The sequence below is a fragment of the Limanda limanda genome, chromosome 5 (assembly GCF_963576545.1).
Source record: "Limanda limanda chromosome 5, fLimLim1.1, whole genome shotgun sequence".
Lineage (NCBI taxonomy): Eukaryota > Metazoa > Chordata > Actinopteri > Pleuronectiformes > Pleuronectidae > Limanda > Limanda limanda.
In genome coordinates this window covers 29028104-29051329 of record NC_083640.1, presented here as the reverse complement: position 1 = coordinate 29051329, position 23226 = coordinate 29028104, and the positions used below count along the sequence as shown (strand labels likewise).

General features: G+C 40.4%; 1 protein-coding gene across 1 annotated transcript in view; it reads right to left on the bottom strand.

The window, feature by feature from the left end:
* Positions 1-452: 452 nt before the first annotated feature.
* The window catches only part of niban2b (niban apoptosis regulator 2b), a 33677-nt gene continuing 10903 nt past the window's right edge, over positions 453-23226 (bottom strand). The window contains exons 2-14 of the mRNA XM_061071982.1: positions 22059-22189; positions 20686-20814; positions 20496-20601; positions 19067-19234; positions 12515-12630; positions 11090-11194; positions 10521-10683; positions 9682-9869; positions 9299-9454; positions 5563-5676; positions 4883-4990; positions 1879-1990; positions 453-1645 (exon numbers count right to left, since the gene is read on the bottom strand). Coding sequence (XP_060927965.1) covers positions 453-1645; positions 1879-1990; positions 4883-4990; positions 5563-5676; positions 9299-9454; positions 9682-9869; positions 10521-10683; positions 11090-11194; positions 12515-12630; positions 19067-19234; positions 20496-20601; positions 20686-20814; positions 22059-22189 — 2789 coding nt within the window. The remainder of the gene's footprint in view (positions 1646-1878; positions 1991-4882; positions 4991-5562; positions 5677-9298; positions 9455-9681; positions 9870-10520; positions 10684-11089; positions 11195-12514; positions 12631-19066; positions 19235-20495; positions 20602-20685; positions 20815-22058; positions 22190-23226) is intronic.

Sequence of the window (23226 nt, the reverse complement as noted above, 5' to 3'; positions counted from 1 at the left end):
CAATGGTACAGTCTGTACTCGCACACTAACACATGGCATACAATACTCCAAATGTTACTGAAGGCCACTCAGAGGTGAAACAACTCACAAGCCGCATCAGATTACACATGTTTCTCTAACAGCGCCTGTGTTCAGATGTTCTTCACTTGTCGTGTTTTGAACCATTGAGGACTGAAGGTCGTCCCCTGTGCTCACATTTATAAATATAGGTGAAAAGAAAAAGTGTGGAATTTATGAGGATAGAGATCTCAAAAAATCCATTAAAAAAAATAGATGACGACAGCACCTGAGCCCTGCTCGGTGAAAACAATCTGCTGAGTGAATTAATGACTGAAACTCGTGTGGAAACTGATGTGGTTCAAACAGCATGAAGTGTGTTTTAAGGTTTGTCACAGACAGGGACAATGACAGGGCAGGATTCAGTTCAGGTCAGACAAGTGGACACCATGTCGTCACTGCTCTTTGTTCTCAAAGTCATTGGTTTTGGCTTCTGGTGGGGCAGCGGTGCTCGTCTCCTCTGCCTGCTTACCTGCCTGCTCCTCTGCCTGCTCCTCTGGCTGCTTCCCTGCCTGCTCCTCTGGCTGCACCTCTGCCTGCTTATTTGCCTTGCCCTCCCCTGCCTGCTCCCCTGCCTGCTCCTCTGGCTGCTCCCCGGCATGCTCCGCTGTTGGCGGCGAGGCCACTGCCTCTTTTGCCGCTGCCCCATCACTAGTGGGAGACTGGAAACCGCTGTCATCATGCGGAGGTGGGGGAAAGTCAGTCTGCCCTACTGCCTGCCCCTCTGCCTGCCCCTCTGCCTGCCCCTCTGCCTGCCCCTCTGCCTGCTCCCCTGCCTGCTCCTCTGGATGCTCCCCGGCATGCTCCTCTTCTGGCGGCGAGGCCACTGCCTCTTCTGCCGCTGCCCCATCACTAGTGGGAGACTGGAGACCGCTGTCATCATGCAGAGGTGGGGGAAAGTCAGCGGCCACCTCTGGTGGGGTTGTTTCTGTAGCCCCTGATGAGATTTCATTGAGAGAAGGTGCCGGGGGCAATGTCTCCTCTGACACTTCCTGGTTGGAGGGTGGTAGTTCATCCAGCTCCGGCTGACTGGCCTCTCCCGCCTCCTTCTCCTCTGAGGCCGAAACACTTTCGGTAGCAGATTCAACCATGCAAGGGATTTGTTTAACCTGCTCCTCTAGTTTGGCTTCCTCCTCCTTCAGAGCAGATCCATTAGACAAGGTCGGAGGGTTTTCTGAAGCTTTCCGACTTGCGGATTTAATCTGGTCAGGAGAAGCTTTACAGTCCGAGTTTTCCTCCCTATCTTCCTCCTTCTCCACCACCTCCTCCTCATCTCCCTCTGGGATGTCTTCCTTGCCGGGCACCTCAATGCACGACTCGTTGTGCATGCCTGAGGACTCTTCCACCTGGATCATGGACACAACCTGCTTCATCCTCCTCGTCTTCTGGGGCTCCCCACCTTCACTCTCACAGTGGCCCTCAGCGTCCTCCTCTGCTGCATCCGCCTCGCCCTGAACTCCCCCGTGCTCCTTGGCCCAGTCGATGGAGGGGTTCTCTCCCAGCAGGTGCAGACTGGGGTCGCTGTTGCTGATGACAATGCTGTCCCTGTAAAGGTTGTGTCTCCTCTGGACCGCCGCCTCCTTCACAGCTACAGGCAGAGAGAAGAGGGTAAAACAGAGTTTCATATGTTTGGTATATGTATTTTTTTTACAATATATATATTTTATACTGACTTTTAGTTTACTCATGGTGAGATGTATAAAACTGATCTATTTCTAATCTACTTAGGTAGTCATTAAAAGCAATATTGAAAATAAGGAAACATAATGAACTGTGTGAGTGTAAAAAGGGACAGGATGAATTGCAGTGTTAAAGACTCACCCATCATGATGTCCTTCATGACCGAGAGCAGCACCACCTCCTCAAAGATGTTCTCCACCAGGATGAAACGGGAAAAATCCTCAAAGATCAGCTCCTGGAAGCGCGGCAGCTCCTGGTGTTTGAGAACAGCAAAAACATTTAGAATCTTTCAAAATCTTTGTCGGGTTTCCGGATTTTCCCTTATCTCAACTATGGTACTAAATAAGGACTTGAAAACATGATTACAGGATACAGGTGGAGAAGTTTTCCCATGTTAATGTTGGGGAGACCTGGAGAGGCCTCAACCTGATGACGGGCCGAGCGCAGTAGAAACTAAGTGTTCAATGCAATGCCCCTACCAATTTGGCAAATTAACTCAATATCTTTTTTTTTGCTGTTTTAATCAACAATAATCATAATCATCAATAAACAATGGAGGTGGTGTCCCTTCTTAGGAAGGTGAATTGTAAGATAGTGTTGTTTTGAATAATGGAGTCCCCCAGGGTTTCATTTTATTACCAATATTATTCTCAGTTTTGTTATTATGTGTAATACAGATGATATTAATAATAAGACATTTTATATACAGCCCCTTCCCTACATAAAATGCAGCTCAAAGTGCTTTACAATAAAATCATAGACATGACATAAGAGATCGATAAGAACACGTTCGCAGTAAAACAAAGACTTAGGATAAAAATAATGTATTGAATTAAAAGCAAGATCGTAGAAATGGGTCTTGAGTTTTTTCTTACAACTATCAACAGAAGAAGCTTGTCTGATGTGTGGTGGGAGTTTGTTCCAAACACTTGGTGCATAGCAACAGAAAGCTAATTCCCCAAACTTTTTATAATTTATGGGGGATCTTGAGCAAAGATCGTGGTAGACGACCTGAGGGAACACTTTTGAACATATTCCTATAAACGTTTAAAAATGTATGTTCCTGTCAAGCATGAGTCAATCATCTTCCAGAGTGAGGTACGGTTTTATTCTTGCAATGTTTCTTAAATGATAAAAGGCAATCTTTGTGACATTGTTTATGTGTGGATTAAAATCAGAGACAAGTGTAACGCCCAGGCTCTTTACTGTTGATTCGTTGGGACGCCCCAGACTTGCAAGTTTTCTAATAATCTCTCGTCTCTGATCATCAGTACCAATTACAAGAATTTAGGTTTTATCTTCGATTAGTTTGAGAAACTTGTTGCTCATCCATTGTTTCCACACTTGTCAGGCAATTTATAACTTGGTTTGGAGAATCAGTCATCAGCAGAACAATGATAGTTCACTTCACACCATGGTCAGCAGTATTGTATAAATCAGATAATCTCACTCTAGTCAAGTACGCAGATAATATGGCATCAGTGGCACGCTTTACAAATGCTGAGTAATTAAATGCGTATTCTTACTATGTAACAGAACTCATTAAATGGTTTGATGACAGCGGTCTTTTGTTCAATGTAACCTAATCAAAAGAAACGTGTCTAGGTGGCCACAAACACAGCAAGTCCAACGCCTCTATTTAAACCCATTACAGTAAAGGGTCGTGAGGTGGAGCTGCAGACTGCGTTGGATACTCATGTGGCAAAAATAAGACAAAGCTTTCGACAGACATAACACTGGGTAGTACAATTACAGGCTGTAAACAAGCCCTGTTGTCCTGTCACCATAGAAGAGCAGTACAACTCTTATTTAGCAAAATCCTAACGACTACAGTCAACCCCTAAATTAGTACTTCCAGCTCCTGCCCTCAGTTCAAAGGCACAGAGCCCCCAGTGCAAAGAAAAACATCTACAGGAAATAATCTGTCCCTGAGCCATAAAATATCTTAATCAATAGGAGACAGTCACTCAGCATGATGCCAACTTTATATGAATCAATACAATTTTGTTGTTGTGTGTTTAATTTAAACAGTTATTTGGATGTGACATGCGGTCTACCTTTTACAGCACTTTTTGCACATGTAAGCAAAGATAAATGTCTGCCTTGACAAAGGTAGACAAAATATTTCCATTTGATTATTTCTTACGCACACTTTTTTGAAACATACATCAAGACAACATATTATATACAAGTCATCCTCATGTATATCCTCACACATTACCACATGTTGCAGATAAATTGATTGTGGGCTTCATTATTGTCTATTAAAAACAGTAAATGAATCCAGTGGAAGTCAAACCCAAGGGCTAGAGTTGTTTTAGTAACAGTGTTGTTGTTGCATTGTTTTTCCACCAGAGAGCACTGGAACTCTACACAAATGTAGGCCTCACACAAATGCTGATGCGAGTAAGTCAGTATCAGTCCTGTTATTTTCTCACTTGTCAGTAAAACATTGCTGTTTTAAAACACACGTTTGTAGGTTATTTGTTAGCTTGCTAACAACAGGTCTCATCAATGGAACACAGTTAATGAGCCGTTATGGTAAGGCATTAAAGTTATTCTACCTAAAAGTCATAAAGGTAACTACAGTAGAGTAGACAGCACATAGCTCCTCTAACAAAAATATAAAAACTACAATTCTGACAATCAGCAGAAACCGTACAGATCACAACAACATAAATGTGTAAAATAAAGGTTCATATTATTTCCAAACGAGATGAAAATGTACAACAAAAGGTTTGGTACTTCTTGCAAAAATCACAATGACAAAAAAAAGATCTGTCACAGCCTGTGGAGACTGATGACATTTTGGAAAGTTTAAAGCTGACACTGTCCTTTCAAAGGTAAAATCCCCTCATATAAAACCTGACCATCACATCCCAACTATACAAAAAGCCTCTGGCTACAACTAAAACTGGATAATTATCACTGTGAATTAAGCGAGACATGTAAATGACAGCGAGAGCTGATTAAAAATCGTCCTTAATAAATAAATGTAAGAGATCCTTATCCAAAATCTTTGTGTGTCTGTTCTTAAACCATCATACATCCAGCTCAACACCGGTCTGTAAATTTCTGTATCAGAAGAGCTCTGCTGACACTGCACTTTTACACAAAACACTGTTGTTTGTACTCAGGCACTCACCGAGCCACAGGAGGGGCCGAGCTGCTTCAGCATGTAGGGAATGAAGATCTGGAGGAGAGCCTCGCGGAAGAAACGCTTCCTCACCGTGCTGCTGTCATAGTCAAACTTCTGAAAAACCCAAGAAACACATGATTAACACACACAGGAGTTTTGTCTGACATTGAATATTTATTTGTCAACTGATTCTTTCTGAATTTATAAGAAATTTCCTCCTTCAAAGTGTTTGATTAAGCACGCGCAAGATGTGTAACCAGTGGTGGAAACAAAGACTTAAAATGGGTCTGAAAGATGAAGCCAATGAGGAAGTGCCTGTAACCTGTACTCCCTCAAATGACCAGCAGAGGGCGACTCCAACGGTTGCAAAAGAAGTTGGTGAAAAGAAAGATCAGGGGATTGTTCTTATCAATTCATTATCCTGACTCCATTCAATTCAAAGCTACATTGTGACTGTTAAGCTCCAATCAGGAAAGAATATGTGTGACAGTGTCAACATCAAAGTTTCTGTCCATCCCGACTAAAACTCAATCCCAGGATTGAGGCTCCAGAGTCTCTGCTTTAGAGGCTTGAAAACTCTTGAGTAATGTGGACGCATGATATGAACATAACAAAATAGAACTTATTAGTGTGGATGCTGCCAAAGCTTGGATCTCCTAGCCTTGTCCTGTTTGTGGGTGTTTTACCTTGATGACTCTGTCCTGGCAGCGCTGGATGGTCTTACAGAGCTCCTCTGTGCCCTGAGACTCCAGACTCTGGTGAAGGATCTGTTCAAACGTATAAACAGCATCGTCCATTTGCTGTGGACACACACACACACACACACACACACACACACACACACACACACACACACACACACACACACACACACACACACACACACACACACACACACACACACACACACACACACACACACACACACACACACACACACACACACACACACACACACACACACACACACACACACACATCAGTAGGATTCATTATTATTGATCATATTAAAAATGGTAAATAAAATATTTGTTTTTTGAACCAACATATACTGAAAGTTTCAAAGTTATAATACAGTTTGTAGCTCAAATCTTTAAACAAATGCTACTTTGGACTAAATGACCTGCCTCTTAGTTCTCTGAGCCACTAGTAGAAGGTGTTCACCTTTCTGCAGTTCTACTGTTTCTGCCTCAACCTGAGCCTCCTCTCAACTCCGAGCAGATTGAAGCTTCTTCACCACAAACTGGAAAATCCCTGTGATCTCAGATACACTAACATGCATGTTTAATTGTTTCTGAAAAACTAGATTTGGACTCCAAGTCCTGCATAAATCATTGAATCATTTACAAGTATAATACGAGTGGGAACGTGTTCTACTGAGTTCAAACAGGGACAACAAATGAACACAATGAACACAAATGAGTCCACCAAGCTCTTCAAATATCATCAAGGCTTGATAATCTAATGTGAACTAAATGATTCCCTGTGGCAACAAAACTCAAATATTGGCCTGATTCACCTACAGTTATCAGGAGCTGCATTATGAGCTCCCTATCCATTAATCAAGATATGTCCTGTATTTGAGTGAAATATACTGAAGCCTGGTGTCTGATTAGCTTTGTGTTCTAGAATGCATTTGTAATATTTATGATGTATTCATGGAGATGTCTTTTACTCTGATGAGAACTGATATTAAAGTGTACAAGTGAATTTTCAACCCTAAACATAAAAGTCTATGCGAGTAAAGATTAGAAAATGGAAATTTGAACATCTACTTCAGATCAGCTTCTAAATTGAGTTTGAAGCAGAATATTTAACTTATACTTTTTCAGTGTATGATGTGAGGAAATGATTGAAAATATTGAGTTTGTCAGCTCACAGCTGATATTAGAATGTGTCCCTAGTGAACACTGGTCAGGGGCCTGTACGACAACTCGATTTCCAGAAATCCTGCTGTTCAGGTTTTCAGTCTGACAAAGCTGGTTCATGTCTCACAGGGAAAAATCACCATGGTAACTTATATTGAACCCCTCAGCCATTGTCAGAACAGGTTTAGCTCAGGATAACAGCTCAAAACCTGTTTACAGCCCAATTACTGACCAATCAGATCACTGGAAACCAGAGTTTTCACTCTACAGTATCCTGCGACTTACTTTCAATTCAAAAAAGATTATTTGATTGTTACATGATACCTGATAACTTTCTTATTCTGTCAATAATGACCAGAATAACATGAGGAGAAATATTCTTTTTTTTCCAGTGTAGTTATTTAAAAAATACATAACATTTATTAATCTAGTTTTTAAAGAACTAAACTCCACTCAAAAGAACAAGAAAAATACAAGATATTTTATTACTCGCCATATTATTGTTATCTGCAGTGCCAGAACAAGGGAGCTTCCAGGTTTAACATTTCAGACAGAGCTCATCACACAATAACTACTTCCCTTATCTCCTATCTGCTTTGGCAGCAAACAGTCTGACATCACTTGAACTTTATATTTGCATCAGGTGTCAAACAAATATAGAGTTTTATCTTTAGCCTCATACTTTAAATTTAAACAATTAAAAGGTTATTTCTCGGTTTTTTATTTCTAGCTCATCATTTACATCTCACTTTGTTGAAAGTCCCTCTTGAATGTTGCTTTCGCCAAACCGACCAATGTTAGGTAAAGTGAAGCTGGATGATGAAACGATATCCTGGGTATATTGAAGTTGCTTTGCAGTACAGGCCCCAGGTCTCACTTCCCTGCTTTCTATTCAATAACTAGACAAGATTTGTTTTAGCCAGTCTGACTATAGAAGTGGTTATCCTTGAGAGTGAGAGTGAGATAGACTGCGCTGACTACAATGAAATAAGATTGTACTTATTTAAAATTGTAAAAAAAAAAAATTAAATCAATGCGTCAGTCAGTGTTGATATTGTGTCAAATAGATTAAACCACGTGGAAATACATTGAGTGGATTATGAAACTGTAGAGGGGGTAAGAGGAGCAGGCGGTCTTTCAGTGTGGCCCAGGACACATTTCAAGCTGCTAAAAGAATGTGGCCACATGTGTTGCAGTCCTCCTCTGAATGTGTCCTCAATGCATCCTGGGTGAATTCACACTTGAACTTTGAGCTGATAACCTGTGATCGGATCTGTGGGACAGATTTACCAGGTCGGAACCAGGCCAAAGTTTTCTTCACAGCACTTGAACTCTGAATGACCTTGAATTAAAGTTCAAACATCCCTCCCCCAACTGGCCCCATGACCCACTCTGGAGATCAGGATAAGTGATTTCTCAATGGGGGTTCTGGATGCCAGAGTGCTTGCTGTGCACACGTCTGGACGATACATGGACGATGAACACAGGCCATGGGCTTTTTGACATTTGACATTTTATGTCATTGCATTTTTCAGAATTTACCCCTCAAAGAACTAAGCCAGGTAATACAATTACTATGAAGTAATGATTTAACTTGAATAAAGGTTTTTTTTTTTCTACTCAACTGTCTTATTTAACACCATATCAACACCCTGGTTTAGATGAAATAAACAATATACTTAATGTCTAACTCAGACTTAAATAAAAAAAAAAAAAACAGTGTTAAGGGTGGGTGGCATATTGGTACAATGTTCAGCGCTGTTGCCTTATAGTAAGATGCTCCTTGGTCTGTATCCCGGTTCAGCCGAGGTCTTACTGTGGGGAGTTGGCATGTTCGCCACGTTTCTGAGAATCTAAACTGATCGTCGCCTCTCGCTCAGTCTGAGCTGTGATTGGCTCCAGCCCCACCCATGACCCTCAAAGGATGACCGGTGCAGACAGAGGATGAATGGGATGTTCTGAAAGTTTGGTTCCCCTAGCTTTACTCGCTCGAGTGTATAGTTGTACACATAGTATTGGTTTTATTGGTCAATGATTGTGAAGTGTCTCATGAGATTTCTGCACTGACAGCACAATGGAGGAATTGAGTTTGTCCTGTCAGCCCTTGAACTCATTGACTTGTTAAGTCGTCTTCATTGAGTTCACCAATATCTCATGTGGAGTAGGACAGATCGACTATGTTACAATATGGTGGTTTTTAGTATCCAGGATCCCATACCAAGTATTTAACTCACTTGTTGTAGCATGTGTAGAAACCTGAAGCTTAAAATGCCTTACTACACTGAGATATTTCCAATAAATCTTTAGACAAATTCCTGTTTTTTAAAGCCTACACTGTCTGACTGGTCCGATCTGAGATATATATTACCCATAATTGATAAAAACAACAAAAAAAAACTGTCCCTAACCCCCGAAGCAACAATGAAAGTAAAATTACAATAAATTAACACTGGGAAATGTGGATCAACCCTCTGCCCAATATCTAACCTATAAGTAAGCCGGACTACACTCAATTGAAAAGCAAAATGAGGCGGGCAGTTGTGGTTTCTCTCACCTCTCTCATGAGGATCTGGGCTCTCTGGACAAACACTGAGGGGCTGGACACGTCAAACCTCTGCTGCAGACCATCCAAGCTCAGGTGCTCCACCTTCTCATAGCAGCTGTTCATCTTCACTGGATGGAAGGCCAGCATGGAGATCTTCTCCATGTGCTGAGGACAAGGTTTCGAACAGAAAACAGTCAATTTTTCAAACCATACTAGACTATTGAAATTGCTTCATGTCATTGTTACACAGACTTTAATTTCTTACTAGACAGTTGATGCTGATACAAGTTATTGTGTATCGTATTTTGGATCACGTTCACATCACTTGTGCTTCGAGCAAAGACTCTCAGCCCACACTAAGAGTTTATGCTTAACCTCCTCTTCTTCCTCACCTGTGCCATGGTCTCCTTGGTGCCCTCATTGAGGGTGTTCTTGCTCATGTCCACCAGTTCGCTGAAGAAGACGTCGCGGACCTCTGAGAAGCCTCGGCTTGTTGGCTCCATCAGGGCATCCAGGATGGAGCTGATGTAGGGCTGGATGCTCACCTTCAACAGCTTCTCAGATTTGGGGAGAACCGCGGCTGTGTGGAGGAGGGAGGAACATGGGAGAGGGGAGAGGGAGGTTTACTGATCAGGTCATGGTTTCCATAAAACATCTCCTTCAGTGTGGAGCTACTATAAAAATTCCAGTCATGTAAGAACTAAACGTTAAATAAAAAATAAGTAATACCATCTGATGCTGTAATGCGGGCAGAAGAAACTGGATAATTTAAAAGTTGCAGGAATATAACAGTTGTCACAGTCCCTCATGAAGTGCTTCTCAAAATACAGGCCATGAGTCGGAGGTGTGACACTGCAATCAATTAGTAATAAATAATATTATATGTCTAAAGAAGAAATTGTACATTTATTTTCAGTAATACACTTGAGTCAATATATATATATTATCATTAATACTTTACCAAAATGGAACCAATTTTACCTTTTCCTTTTGTGTTTACATACTGTATGTCTGCCTAACACATTCCACTGCATCTGTCTCCTGATTTATATTTACAGTTTAATTTGTGTGCTTTTTTTAATAAGACAGTGCTTGATGATTTACAAGAGCTCAGTCATTTTATGATCCCTCTGGTGACCCACTTCAGACACCACATTTTAATTTATTTAGTACCGCAGATCATCAAAACAGAAAGTTAGTCTGTTGGTTTAAATGCAGGTCTCTCACTAACCCTTGATCTTGTTGGTGACGTGCTCCTTGGATGTGATGATCTGGTCCATGTCTTTTCGTATGGAAGCCTCCAGAGAGGAACGGGCTGCCTCACACTTCTGCACCATTGCATCATACTGGGTTTGACACTGGCCCTGCACCAGGCTGTACACTGCATCACTGATCTACACACAGACACAGGCAGAGAGTCCGGGTCTATTCAGCTGCTTAATTCAAGATGATCAAATTTATATGTCTACAGTCCAATATTTTTTCTTTCGAGCTGTGCATAAGAGGTCAGCAAATTATACAATCAATAATTAAAGAAGAATTTCTTAAAAACAGACATGAGCCAATCAGTGAAGTCCCTCTACTAAGAGATAAAACAATTTATTATGTTTTAATTCACATCAATACAACTGTAAAACTGTTTGTTTTATAAGACTGTGTGCACGAGTATGAAATACTGTATTTATCTTTCTTTTATTTTTCACAGTTCATAATCTGTGATTTGAGTAAAAAATGTACGTATACGATTCCATGTATTTACCAAAAGCTGTGCAGCGTAATGTGTGTGAAGCAGTTTCTCACCAGCATCCAGTTCCTCTGCCTCTCATGCAGTTTGCCCTTCAGGCGGGGGGAGATGAGCTCCCTCAGCTCAGGAAGGAGATTCTCCATCACCAGGTTAGACAGGATCTTTAAGAAAAACACGACACAAACACCTCATAGGATCACAATTGTCCCACTCACCACGTGCAAAAGTTCAACTAAACATGCTGGTAAAGCTAGACTGTATTTATCCAACAAGCATAAGCAAAATAATCAATTATGTTATACCATATATATCTAAATCACAGTTTATGACATGTACTGTGATTAAGGTTTGCAATTGTGATGATAACAAACACAATTAAATGAAAAAATTGTAGATTACTGGTGAAAAGTAAGAAATCCCATTAAATATCACAATAAGTGAATAAAGAGTGATTCAATAATACAACAAAGTTGTCTTATCACGTTCTCTAATTTTCAATTTAGATTTTGTGTCCCAAAGCAGAGTTGGGTGGCCAATATTGAAAGAAATCCAACCAACTGTACATGTGCTTTTTGACAATGAAAGTGATAAATACTGCAATATTTTAAAAGAAATTTTTATTATTGGCAGTTCAGAAGTTAATTGTAAAATAATTTGTAAGGTGAATGTGTTGACAAAAAAATCAAGATATTAATTTAAAAAAAAAATTGTATTAACCATACAACATCTCAGGGATAATTCAAAATTATCGACAAAGAAAAGAAAAAGATGAATGAATGATTGCCAACTAATTGCCAACTATAATACTGTATAGAATACTCACACATATAAACGCTGTCCTTGCAGCTTTTCAGACTGCCTCTCCAATAAGTAAAGAGCCATAGAAAAGAAGCTATTCTATCATTGTAAATAACTGGAGAACACCAGCTCTGTTCAAAAGTCAATTCACTTAGCGTTGTGAGAGAAATTTCAAGGGGTGGAAGCTCACACCGGCCAATAGCCAGTAAATGCTTAGATGTTACTAATAAGCCTGTCAGCTACTTTAAGATGTATTCTACAATTAGCCATTTAAGAGTCAGAAAAATGTCTAGAATGATATGAAACATCTCTATAATGTGAGGTCTCCATGTGTTTGCATCATTCACAAAATACTGTCCAGTGACGGAGGTAAAGAAATCTGACCAGACCTAAGCTGCAGGACAGCATTTACAGTAAAGTTGCTTTTCAAAGCTTGAAACACTGTATCAGTCCCACCAAGTGTACATACAAGACAGAACGTTCACAATCACAGAACGAGAACTCAAGTTCAGGCAAGAATGTGGAGAATGTCTTTATATGTGCTGATGTGACCTGATTAATGTGACCCACGCTTAGAATGAAGCATGCTTGGAGTCGGATTTATGCTTCAAGCACTAAAATGTGGAACCAAGCCTGGTAAAGCTCATCAGTGATATACTGTTTTCACGAGACAACATGCTTACCTGTGATGGTACACCACACATCATTTCCCAGGTGCCATAGTGCCCTTGAGCTTGGCGGTAGTGGCGTACTGCATCAGTAAAAGCAGGTGTTTGGACTTTTTTCTCCTCTGACAAACCTGGGATGAAAACAATAGTAGCGGTTAGCATTCAAGTACAAGAAGAAGTTCCTCAACAAAATAAAAACAGTGCCAGCGACCTTTTTTAATTTTGTTATTACCATGAGGTTTTAGAAAGAGAATATTATTGACATATGATAATTGGAAAATCAGAAATCAGGGCTAAGAATAACATGAAAAAAGGGTTAAATTCCATGTAGCTGCTTCAGTTTGAGGGTCGTTGGGGTTCACCTTCACACTGCCATGTGTTGACAGTCAAATAGAAAGGAGGTTATGTTTATGTTATAAACTATATCTGTGATTTTACCACTTAAGTAATGGAATGTCCACGTAATCAATTACATGGTCATGTAGATCCGAATGCATTTACGCTTTGCCCTTTTAACATTAATTCCCAATGAATACAGATAGCACACATAGGGATCCTGAGAAGGGCAGTTTCTCTCTAAACTCCAGCACATGATCAACAAAATTATGGGACCTTTGGAAAACTAATAAAATGCTTCTCTTAAATCTTCAAACACGGTGATGGCCTACCACAGCAGGCTATGCAAGACCATCACAAAATACAAATATCCTTTGACCTGAAAACAGAGAGACAGCGGCATATGTATTCCTTACAATGAGTCTGATTGTTGGCTGGTGTCTGTGCCTGGGAGTCATCATTGTGTCTTTGTCTGTTGCATGACAGACAAGAAGTCGGAGCCAATACTTCCTAGAGCATGTATACTAATGACCCTATGGGAACAGAGCTTTCCAGTGCATTTGCAAGCAGTTTGTTTCTGCGCACATATATCTACAGTGCTCTGAAAAGGTATAGGCTGATATATTTTACTTTTGTATATTTTCTCACATCTTCTTTCAGATCATTAAATGATTAATTCAAAAAATCTATCCAAACCTACCTGGCCCAATGGGAAAAACTAATTGCCCACTAAATTTCAAAGTCAACCAATTAACCACATTTCAATAGAACCTGTCTGACAAAGTGAACTAGACTACTACGACACATGATGCCAAGATTAAACGAATTAAAGAACAAATGAGAAACAAAGTCAATGAAATCCATCTGCCTGGGAGTGGTAACAAAGCCCCTGCTAAGACTCTGGGACTCCAGTAAAACATCGAGAGCCATTATATACAAATGGAGAAAACTTGGAACAGTGGTGAACTCTCCCAGGATTGGCCGGTCTACCAAAGTTCCTCCAAGAGCACTTTGAAAACCCAGACCAAGATCTAAACAACTGCAGGCCTTGCCTCAGCTAAGTCAATGCTCATGTTTGCTACTAGCCCTGCTCTATTATATCTTTCCTCTATCTGCAGCAACACACTTTATTAAGTACTGTATGTATAGAGCCATTCCTCTTTATTTTAAATGAAAAGGAAACATGTGGTAATGGCCGTTATGTTGTGCGATGAGACGAAAGGAAACAAATGGAAGTAAATCTTTTATCTAATATAATGTGGTTTATTGAAGTAGCTTAAATCAAAAACTGACTAGTGTGTTGGTGTGTGCTGTTTCAGCTTCACTATCAGTAGTAAACACTGGAGTCAAATAGTGCATGAGAAAGACAAAGCTTTTGATAAACGTTTCTACATTCCTCATGTTGGCTGCCTTCCAAAGTAAATTACAATCTGCTTAGAAGCAGTAAAGCATGCTCACACTGTGATAAAATATACACGCTGATTTTGAAATGCTGTTGAGCCTTATTGGACAGTGCGTGAAAACTCCCCACTATGACAAAGCCAGGATGTGTGTGCGTATGTAGGGGGAAGGGCAGTGACAAGACCAGAGTTCCTAGTATGAACTGTGACAGGAAGTTCCAAGACCCTTTCAAAGAGGAGGTTATTATTTTCATAGGATTTGAAACAAACCCAAAATTCAGATTTCCAGGCTCTTCTGTGATCTTAACCCTTTACATTACAGGGCAAGAAAAACTCATGAGAAACCTTCATGTAAAACATTCAACATTTTGGGACACTCCATGACATCCCTGTCCCTGTTGCTGAGAAGACCCCTCATAGCATGATGCTGTTTCCACTACAGTTCACTGTATGTATGACATTTGCCAGGTGCTGAACATAATGTTTGGAGTTCAAATGTCTGACATTTGCCAAACAACAAGCAGTCTTTCATATTTCCTTTGCTGCGGTCAGTTGTTCCAGGGTAGAGATACTAAACTATTGAAGAACAACCATCTAAATACATCAGACGTACAGCACTTAAGCTCGGGTGGAACATCGCTTTCCATCTCAGGCACTTGAAAAGTGTGAGTTTGCAAGGATGAACATTTGATTGATGAGAATCCAAAGCAATTTATTAGTTCATAAGGTCGGCAAACAACAATCAAGCTTCATGGGATCCAGTGTTTGTGGCTCATGAGGGAGAGCTATATTCCCCACACTAGAGGCAAAGCCCTGCCCTGTGCAGACACACTCTAACATGCAACTGTTTTCCAAAGAACACTTTAAAAGATTACATGGAGGATATCCACATCTTCATAAATTAGGTAATGAACAGCCCGTCTGTTCAACGTGCCTTTATCTACTGAGAGTGGTTGAAAGAAGAGTGTGTTTGCCAACAGCGATGCACACCTAAATGAACCATTGAGAAACTGCTAAATGTGTTTCAAATAACAATCCAACCCTGTGGGGCCACTAGTGCTCTGTGAGTTCTATTCACCATTGTGAACAGCCAGTACATATAAGGGGCCTATAATTTGAGACTCATGGAGATTGTGAAACTAGTGATCAGATGATGCATCATAATCTTTCTTCTTATGAAATAACATGCTACAACTTTTCTAAAGTGATATCATTCAAAGTTCTATCAACAGGGTGTAAGAGGGGGCTTGTTGTGATTAAGTTGTGATCAGTTGTGTGTCAACCACTAGAGTGCTACATCCAGACTGGAGGGGTGGGGTTGATAAGTTGTTTCACTTTTTATCTTATTTGTTCAAATGCTCTCCGTGTCCTTATAAGTGGTCAAAAAGACAAATAATTTAATTTGGTCCGAAATAAAAGATTGGCCGGCATACCTGTCAGTAACTAATCCTCCTAACTATGCACATCCTGCCTGTGCTGTCACTGCACATGACCAGAGTCTTCAGGCGGCGAAACGTACACAGCTGAAGCACAGTCGATAGCACTGTGTAGATAGACACCAGCAGTTAGTGAGCAGTTGTCAGGCAGAAAGTGTCCATGTGTTTTGGGGGCGTAACTTTTGGATGGGCCAATATGAGGGGGTGGACTTTATCTGTTAGTGTAGGCTGCTCTTGCCAGCTTTACAGAGAAGGAGGCTTAATATCCATACTTTGCTCTTAAATAGCTACAGTCAACTTCACATGACACACAGACTTTACAGCCCGTGCCCCTCACATCCCTCAGCATAGTCTGCTGGTGGTGAGAATTTATGTTTCCGAATACACAACACAACAACAGACCTGGAATCTCAATGTGTGGGCAAGAGTTCTGATCTTGTTCAGGACCAAAGTGTACTAGTTATCACAACCACATTACTTCAACTCCAGCACGAAACATGGCCGTCAGGGGAAACTCTATATTACATCACTGAGCTCCCTCTCCTTCCCCATTAGGTTTAAGTGACCAACGCATCACACTTAATCAACTAGACCAAGCAGGCGGTTGCCACAGGGCACTGAACTCCCAAGGCCTCTGAACAGTTGACATGTATTGTTTGGTTTGTTTGAGAATATAAACCAATAAAATACTTCAACTATAAAGACCAAACCCTTTTAAAGGATCCCGGATTATATCTTCATTTTAAGACTGTGTGTTGAGGGGATTCTTGTCAATATCCATTCTTCATAGCTCAAATAAACTGACTATGAAAAGTCAGTAGCTTGCACAATGAGGAAGGCTTTATAAAGTATCAACTAGTGGATAACTTTATTTGTACGGCACTTATCTAAACGAGGTTACAGAGTGCTTCACAAAATACAAATGAATAAAAGGTAAGCTTATGTTAGGGTAATTTCCAATTCACTTCAATACAAATTACTAAAAAATTGTGTTTTTGAAGAGTAAATAATACACAGAGAGGACAGGCTCCAGGGTCTCCATGTGGGTTAACCCTGCCCTGTGTTTCACCACTGACAGAACCTCCTGTGTGGAGAAGAATGACTTTTTGACCTGGGTTGAGATTGGTGCACCCACACCTTGTTTAAAAGAGCTGTTAAAAAGCCAGCACAGGTCCCAAAGCTCTGTGTGGTACACAGAGAACATATGGAAGCATTCAGCCGCTTCCACGTCATACAGCTGGTCTGTGTCACAGCTCAGGCATGTTAACTATTGGTGCCGTTTCCTCTTTCAGGTTCTTCACAGCCCCTGCCCTCACAACTCGTACAGGCATCCAATCAATTCTCTGCTCAGACATTAAGGAGGAATGGAAATCTACTTGTGAGGTTGCTTAGCTGCATAACCTTATTCGTTTTTCTGGTTTTCATATTCAAGTTTTATGACTGAAAATTACAGCTAATGAAAACCGAGTGAGTCTAAAGTCTGAGGCTTTTTGTCCCTTCAGTGCTTCAAAAAGATCCAAGAATGATTATGTTTAAAAAACACAGTGAAATAAAGCCAGGGCTTCAAGGTATTTAAAGAAATGAAACACTGATAAGGAGCAGACTTAGTCTAAACAATGTGCTGTTGGTGAGCCGCACTGTAAAAACCGCCTCAGGAACTACAGTACATATTCACCATTTCAGTCACCTCAATGAGAAGGGAAGTTAGAGACACCATTGTGTAACTCTGACTCACAACCATAGCTGCACCACATTTTGTGTAAACAATGATTCATAATGAAAATGACAGTCTTGTTTCAAGGGTCCAAAGCACTAAGCTGCTTTAAACATCGACTCTGACAGCACTGAAATCCCGAGCTTTAGTTTCAGTGAGCAGAGGAAGACAAACCAGGGCCCAGCGAGCTGTGTTTCCCAGGAAACATGCTCTTAATGAGCAAAAAGAAAACAAATCAGACGTTTAATTAATGAATATGTACGCTAACTATGTTTTTACCACATTCGGACTTCTTCATAAGAAGATGAAATCTGAACATTACAGCTGCACTAGCAACTTACAAATTACTATCATATCTTAGATTAACTCTATTGCACACAAGTAACCAGATGTTGAATTATGGAAAACAGAGCAGAATACCACTCGTGCAGTCTGTTTATTACTACGTCTGAGAATGTACCTGCAGGTCTGCTGGATAAATGTAGCACCTGTCAGTTAATGAACACTTAATGCAAAGCAGCAGAGGTGTAGTTAAGCTCAGGTTGAAGTGACAGGTTCCTCCTGGACCTGCCTCTTGCTAATCTGAGCTGAAACACATCGTGGATCAAAAAATAATTGTAGCAAAGTGGAAAATAACATTGATACCCAATAATTTTTCGCACGCCTTTGTCATTGTTGTCCTCCTGATCCCCCTTTTCCAACCATTAGAATATGACAAGCCCTCCAATGCCATCACAGGTCGCACCTGCTATGTTTTGCTTACAACTGGGAAACTAATTTTCAGGGGCCTTGCAAATTTAAGTATGGTCAAAATATTTTTGGTGCATGAACCAAAATGATACCCATGTTGGTGAAAACGGGATGTCCTTCCTTTGTTAACTACTGTGCAACAGGAAAGCTGCTAGATGTGGGTTGAAAAGTGAGCTAAAGAATTGTCCCCTAGCCCTGAAGAAAAAGTCTTTATGTATAAGTGCATACATGTGCACATGTATGACTGTGCCTGTCAAATGATCGTGATGCTATTGACAGAGCCCAAATAATGAAAATTGTGCCCCTAACCAAATATTTCCTGAACTCACTGTAGTTAAAATCAAGTAACTAAAGCATATCCATAACACTACTTATATGCTTCATAGTGGAGAGGGGCAAAAAACACTACTGTTGCTCACCTCAGAAAAAATGCTATTCTAACATGAAATAATGATACACTTAAAAGTGGAATGATACTGGGGCAGACCATTTCACAGCTGTAACATCACCCGGTGTTATTTTACAGAGCTGACGCTAAAATGGTTTCTTGAACATTTTTGAAAGATAATTTAAAACTGTTATCAATACCCACACGTTTTTGGAATAATTACAGAGCTCTGAAGGTACTGAAGGTAATAGCAACAGGGAAAATGAACAGAGCAAATTACCCAACGTGTTTGAGCCACAGCTTTTCAGTCTCAAACCACTTGTTGGGAAACTTTGAGCCACTCCCTCCCACTTGAAGCCCTGGGCAGCCACAGACTCTCCCATGATGCCTCAGAGCATTTTAATATGTCATGGTGCCCTATAACTCTTTCATTTCCAACATTGTAGCTAATAAGTGTATGATAAGTGCCAATCCCCATGTCAGAAGTTTGGATCATGTGTGTGTGTGTATAAGTTTGGTTCAGGAGTAAGTAGAAGGCCTCACCATCATTGGCATGACGGACACAGTCCTGTAGGACAGCTTGCCACTTCTGTTGCTCTTTCTCTGTCCCCACACAGAAGTAGTAGTGACGTCCATAAGGTTGCCAGAGGATCAGCGGGAACTGACTGGCACACTTTAGGAATGGAGAACTTCCCACCTTGGCTTTCACATCTGGGGAAAAACAGGCATAATACAATAATGAATATCTTAATGCATTTGAATTTGTTTGTGTAGTCATCAGCAGGTAAAGGATGACCAATGCATGCTGTGCAATCAAGCATAAATTAAAATCATTATCTTAAATAGCACTCAAGTCCCAATCTTTCTGGACAAACCAATCCTCTACAATGTGCAAAATGCAAACTCTGACTTGTGATGAACAGACAAGTTCCACTGTATTTTCGTGCATGGGCTCACTGCCTAGTTTGATATGAAGGCGGGATAACTGTCTTTGCAAGCTGTGCATGCTGTGGCAAGTGCAACTGGAAAAGGGTAACACTGCATTTTCCTACTCTGCACTACCAGGTGCCTGCTATGATTTCTCAATATACTGGTGTGTTTGCTTAACTCCGTCAGGCATTTGGCAAAGGCTTTGGAACATGAGGAGTAAATAGAAGAAACTAACCTTGTTAAACTCAGTTAAACTATGTTACTGTGGAACAAGCTGATGTGCCTGATGATCTACAACACTAAATCTTTGAGGTGCAAAGAGACAACAAGATCAAAGCTACAGCAGGTACAACAAGCTCCCTCTGTCCAAGGCATGAACTGAAGTTTGCACAACCTACAGCTCTACAGTTGTTTTCAATACTGACTGTTCACTGAGACCGAGTTTAGAGAAACCGTTCCAGCCATCACAGTAGAGAGGTTAATGTGCCAAGTGTGTTCAGTACTTTTATATAGATCTCTAAGCATTTTATAAAAATGAAATGACCGTTGCTAAGAAAAAGGTTTTCCTCCCCTGCCCCTGACCTAAACCAAATACAGACCAGATAATGAAATATTATATTTTCCTTACTAGTCAAGTAAAGTCGACTTCATTTAGGCAAAGAATATGAAGCTGGGTCCTCAAACTGTATAGCTCTAATCATACTTCAATCATCCCGGATGATGTTTCAATTCAAACTTCTTCTTTTATACTTGTAATCAAATTACTCAGGACTAGACAGGAAATCAGCAGAAACCCTTATCAACCTCATCATGAAAATATGCTAATGTTACTACCAGTCCAGAGTTTTAGCTGTCCTGTGTTTGACTGCTAATATTTCAACCCTGACAAAACATAGTTATATGGAAATAAACAGTTATATTTCATTGTTTTGGAAACCTGGTCACGAAAAAAAGATAAATTAAATAATCCTGCACATGAATATCAGCATGTTGCTGCTACCGTCTCTGATTCCCACCTCACCTCCCCTCCCCCCATCCTCACCAGGCAGGCTGTTGCTGATCAGGTCCAGGTACTGCTCCATGGATGTCAGCACTTTGTAGCCAGCACAGTTGATGGTTCCTTTGGGAGTGAGACCTCTGTCATGGGACTGGTGATAGACCGGGGCAGAGTTAACACATCTAGCAGTGAATCAAACTTGTATCCTATAAAGAAGACAGTATTTTCCACTCACCACTTTGTTGTCATAGAAGTTGATGTTATAGGAGTCCGGGATGAAGAAGAAGCGGTTCCTCCATTTCTTGTTCTCCTCCAGGTACTGAAAGAGTGAGCCAGAGAAGATGGACTTGTTCTCCAGAGGAATCTGTGGAACACAACGCATTCAGCTCAAACCTTAAACACCACAAAGACATGTTCATACACTGCACAGGTAGGTTGCATGATATAGGAACTCACATCTCAAATCAATTTGTCACTGATGTCTCTTAATCCTAGTTAGTATTATTTTCCTAAGCAGAGCCGACTGTTGATTAGGACATGTAAGAATAATGCCCTTGCTCTTCTGGGTTGCTGTGCTATAGGCTACATGGGGATTTAGGGTACCTAGACATATTTGATGCCTTACTTTAAAAAGACATTAACTGCATAAGCATTTTTCTTGATCAAATTGCCAATGTTATGATTTGAACCTGATCAAAGAATAAATAAACAAGATTACAGTTACAAATGTGGACAGAAGTTCACTACTTTTCATTCTGAATGTTGCACACATTTTAAGCCAGTACCAAAATAAAAGGACTATTACCACTCCTATGCTTTTTAGTCCTGCACTAATGCAAATACCCTGTATTTTATCCATTTTTTTTCACTTTGACTTACCAGTATTTTTTGACTGTTCTCTTGCTGCCACAACTTAGAAAATGTCCCCATTGTGGGACAAATAAAGGGTTATGCTATCATTATTAATGTGGGTGGAAGAGGGACCCGTTACAGTGGATAAGTATCGGTTGGAGTTCATGCCTCTTGGGGCTCTTATCTTTTCAGAGGAACTTTAACAGTTTTATAAAGTCTGGAGTCAATTTACAACCTATTTAGAAATGGATTGTCTGAGAACGATAACAGGTCTGCCCTACTGGGGTTTGACTTCGGGACAGTAGTTGGTTTATTGTCAATGAATTGTGTTTGAAAATTCCTAATCTGTATCATAACTTGTTTCCATTTGGCAGACATGTCATGACCTGTAAACCTGTTAAAAGGTATGAAATTACAATTTAATTATAATTTAATAATTCTGACTTAAATTGAAATTAAGTTTTAAACGATCATCTCATAATTCTGACTTAGTAAGTCTTGGTAAATCCTAAAGGTTCAGTGTGTAAGATTTAGGTGAAAGGGTTCAATGGCAGAAAGTGAATACAAAATAATCCTAGTGATGTTTTCACTATTGTGTGATCTACTTAATTGTATGACTTGTTTTCTTTAGATTAGAATGGACCCTTTATAGTTAGACACTTGATATTTACATCTGGAGAGGGTCCTCTCTACGGAGGCCACCTAATTTTTACAGTTTTACAGTGTTTTTCCAGGCAGAACTTTCAGCGGTTTTACCTTGCGATGCAACAGCTGGGGTTGCGGGCCACCTCCTCCTTCTATGTCAAAACGAACTTTGTTGAAGAGAGCTACTCCATACTGCTGCTCGTACAGACGCCCGAAGTCCCCTATAACCGCCCCAGTCCGAGCTGCAACACAGACACAAGGAGAGAGAGTTAGGAACGTAGTGGCGAATAGTTCAAGAAACGTTCTGCGTTGTTGTGAATGTGCTTGCAATGACTGCCATGCTCATCAAACAATAAGCACAAGGAGCACTGCAGCCTTAGGGTGTGGTAGTACTTTGTCAACATGTATTTTCCTCTGTGTCTTACCAAAGAGATTCAGAAACATGTAGAAATACAGTGACTCGATAATAACATTTCCACTTTACAAGAGAATGAAAGAGCTGTTGAATTTACGTGATTCACACAGATACATAGAAGAAAAAAAAGCCAGCAAACATTATTTAATCACGCAGTAATATTGGCCTAAAGTTTTCAATACTCACTAAATGTAGCCATAATAAAATACTGATACCAGACAAAGTACGACTGCAGTGAACTGAGCAGATCTGAGTGTTACTGAGCGTTCATTTTTGAAAGATGGTGTGATCTTAAAGATGCTAATGTCAAAAGTGGACAAGCATTTTAGATCTATAAAAACATTTGCATTCAGTAGATAACCTGCATCATATTGTTCAAATGGAATTCAGCTGGTGGGAAATATGTTCAGCAGTTGAAACTGCAGTTGGGAGGAGGATGATGCGTTTGGTCCCATGTGTTCCACATTGTGGTTATGAAATGTTGATGAAATGTGGATATAGGGAGCCCACAATCAAACTTTCTGGAAGGCTGCCACACTCATAATGAGTGTTGAACCGAATCTGGAAATGAAGATGGATATGAGCTGGAGAATGTGTAATTTTGTGTAATTTTCTTTCACCAACAACGGTTTCATTCGAAATTCTAACATGTAGCTGCGATGTCGACCTTGTATATAAATGTTGTATCACACTAGATGGATACAGGTGAAATGGGCTTTACATCACTGTTTGAAGTGTGATAATAAAAGCAAACTTTCTTGAATAAACACCCTGGCGCCCAAAGAGAGTGAATTGTTTCGCTTCCACATTTGGTTGATATGAGTCACCTCAGTCGACCTCCAGTTCCCTCCCACAAAAAATGTA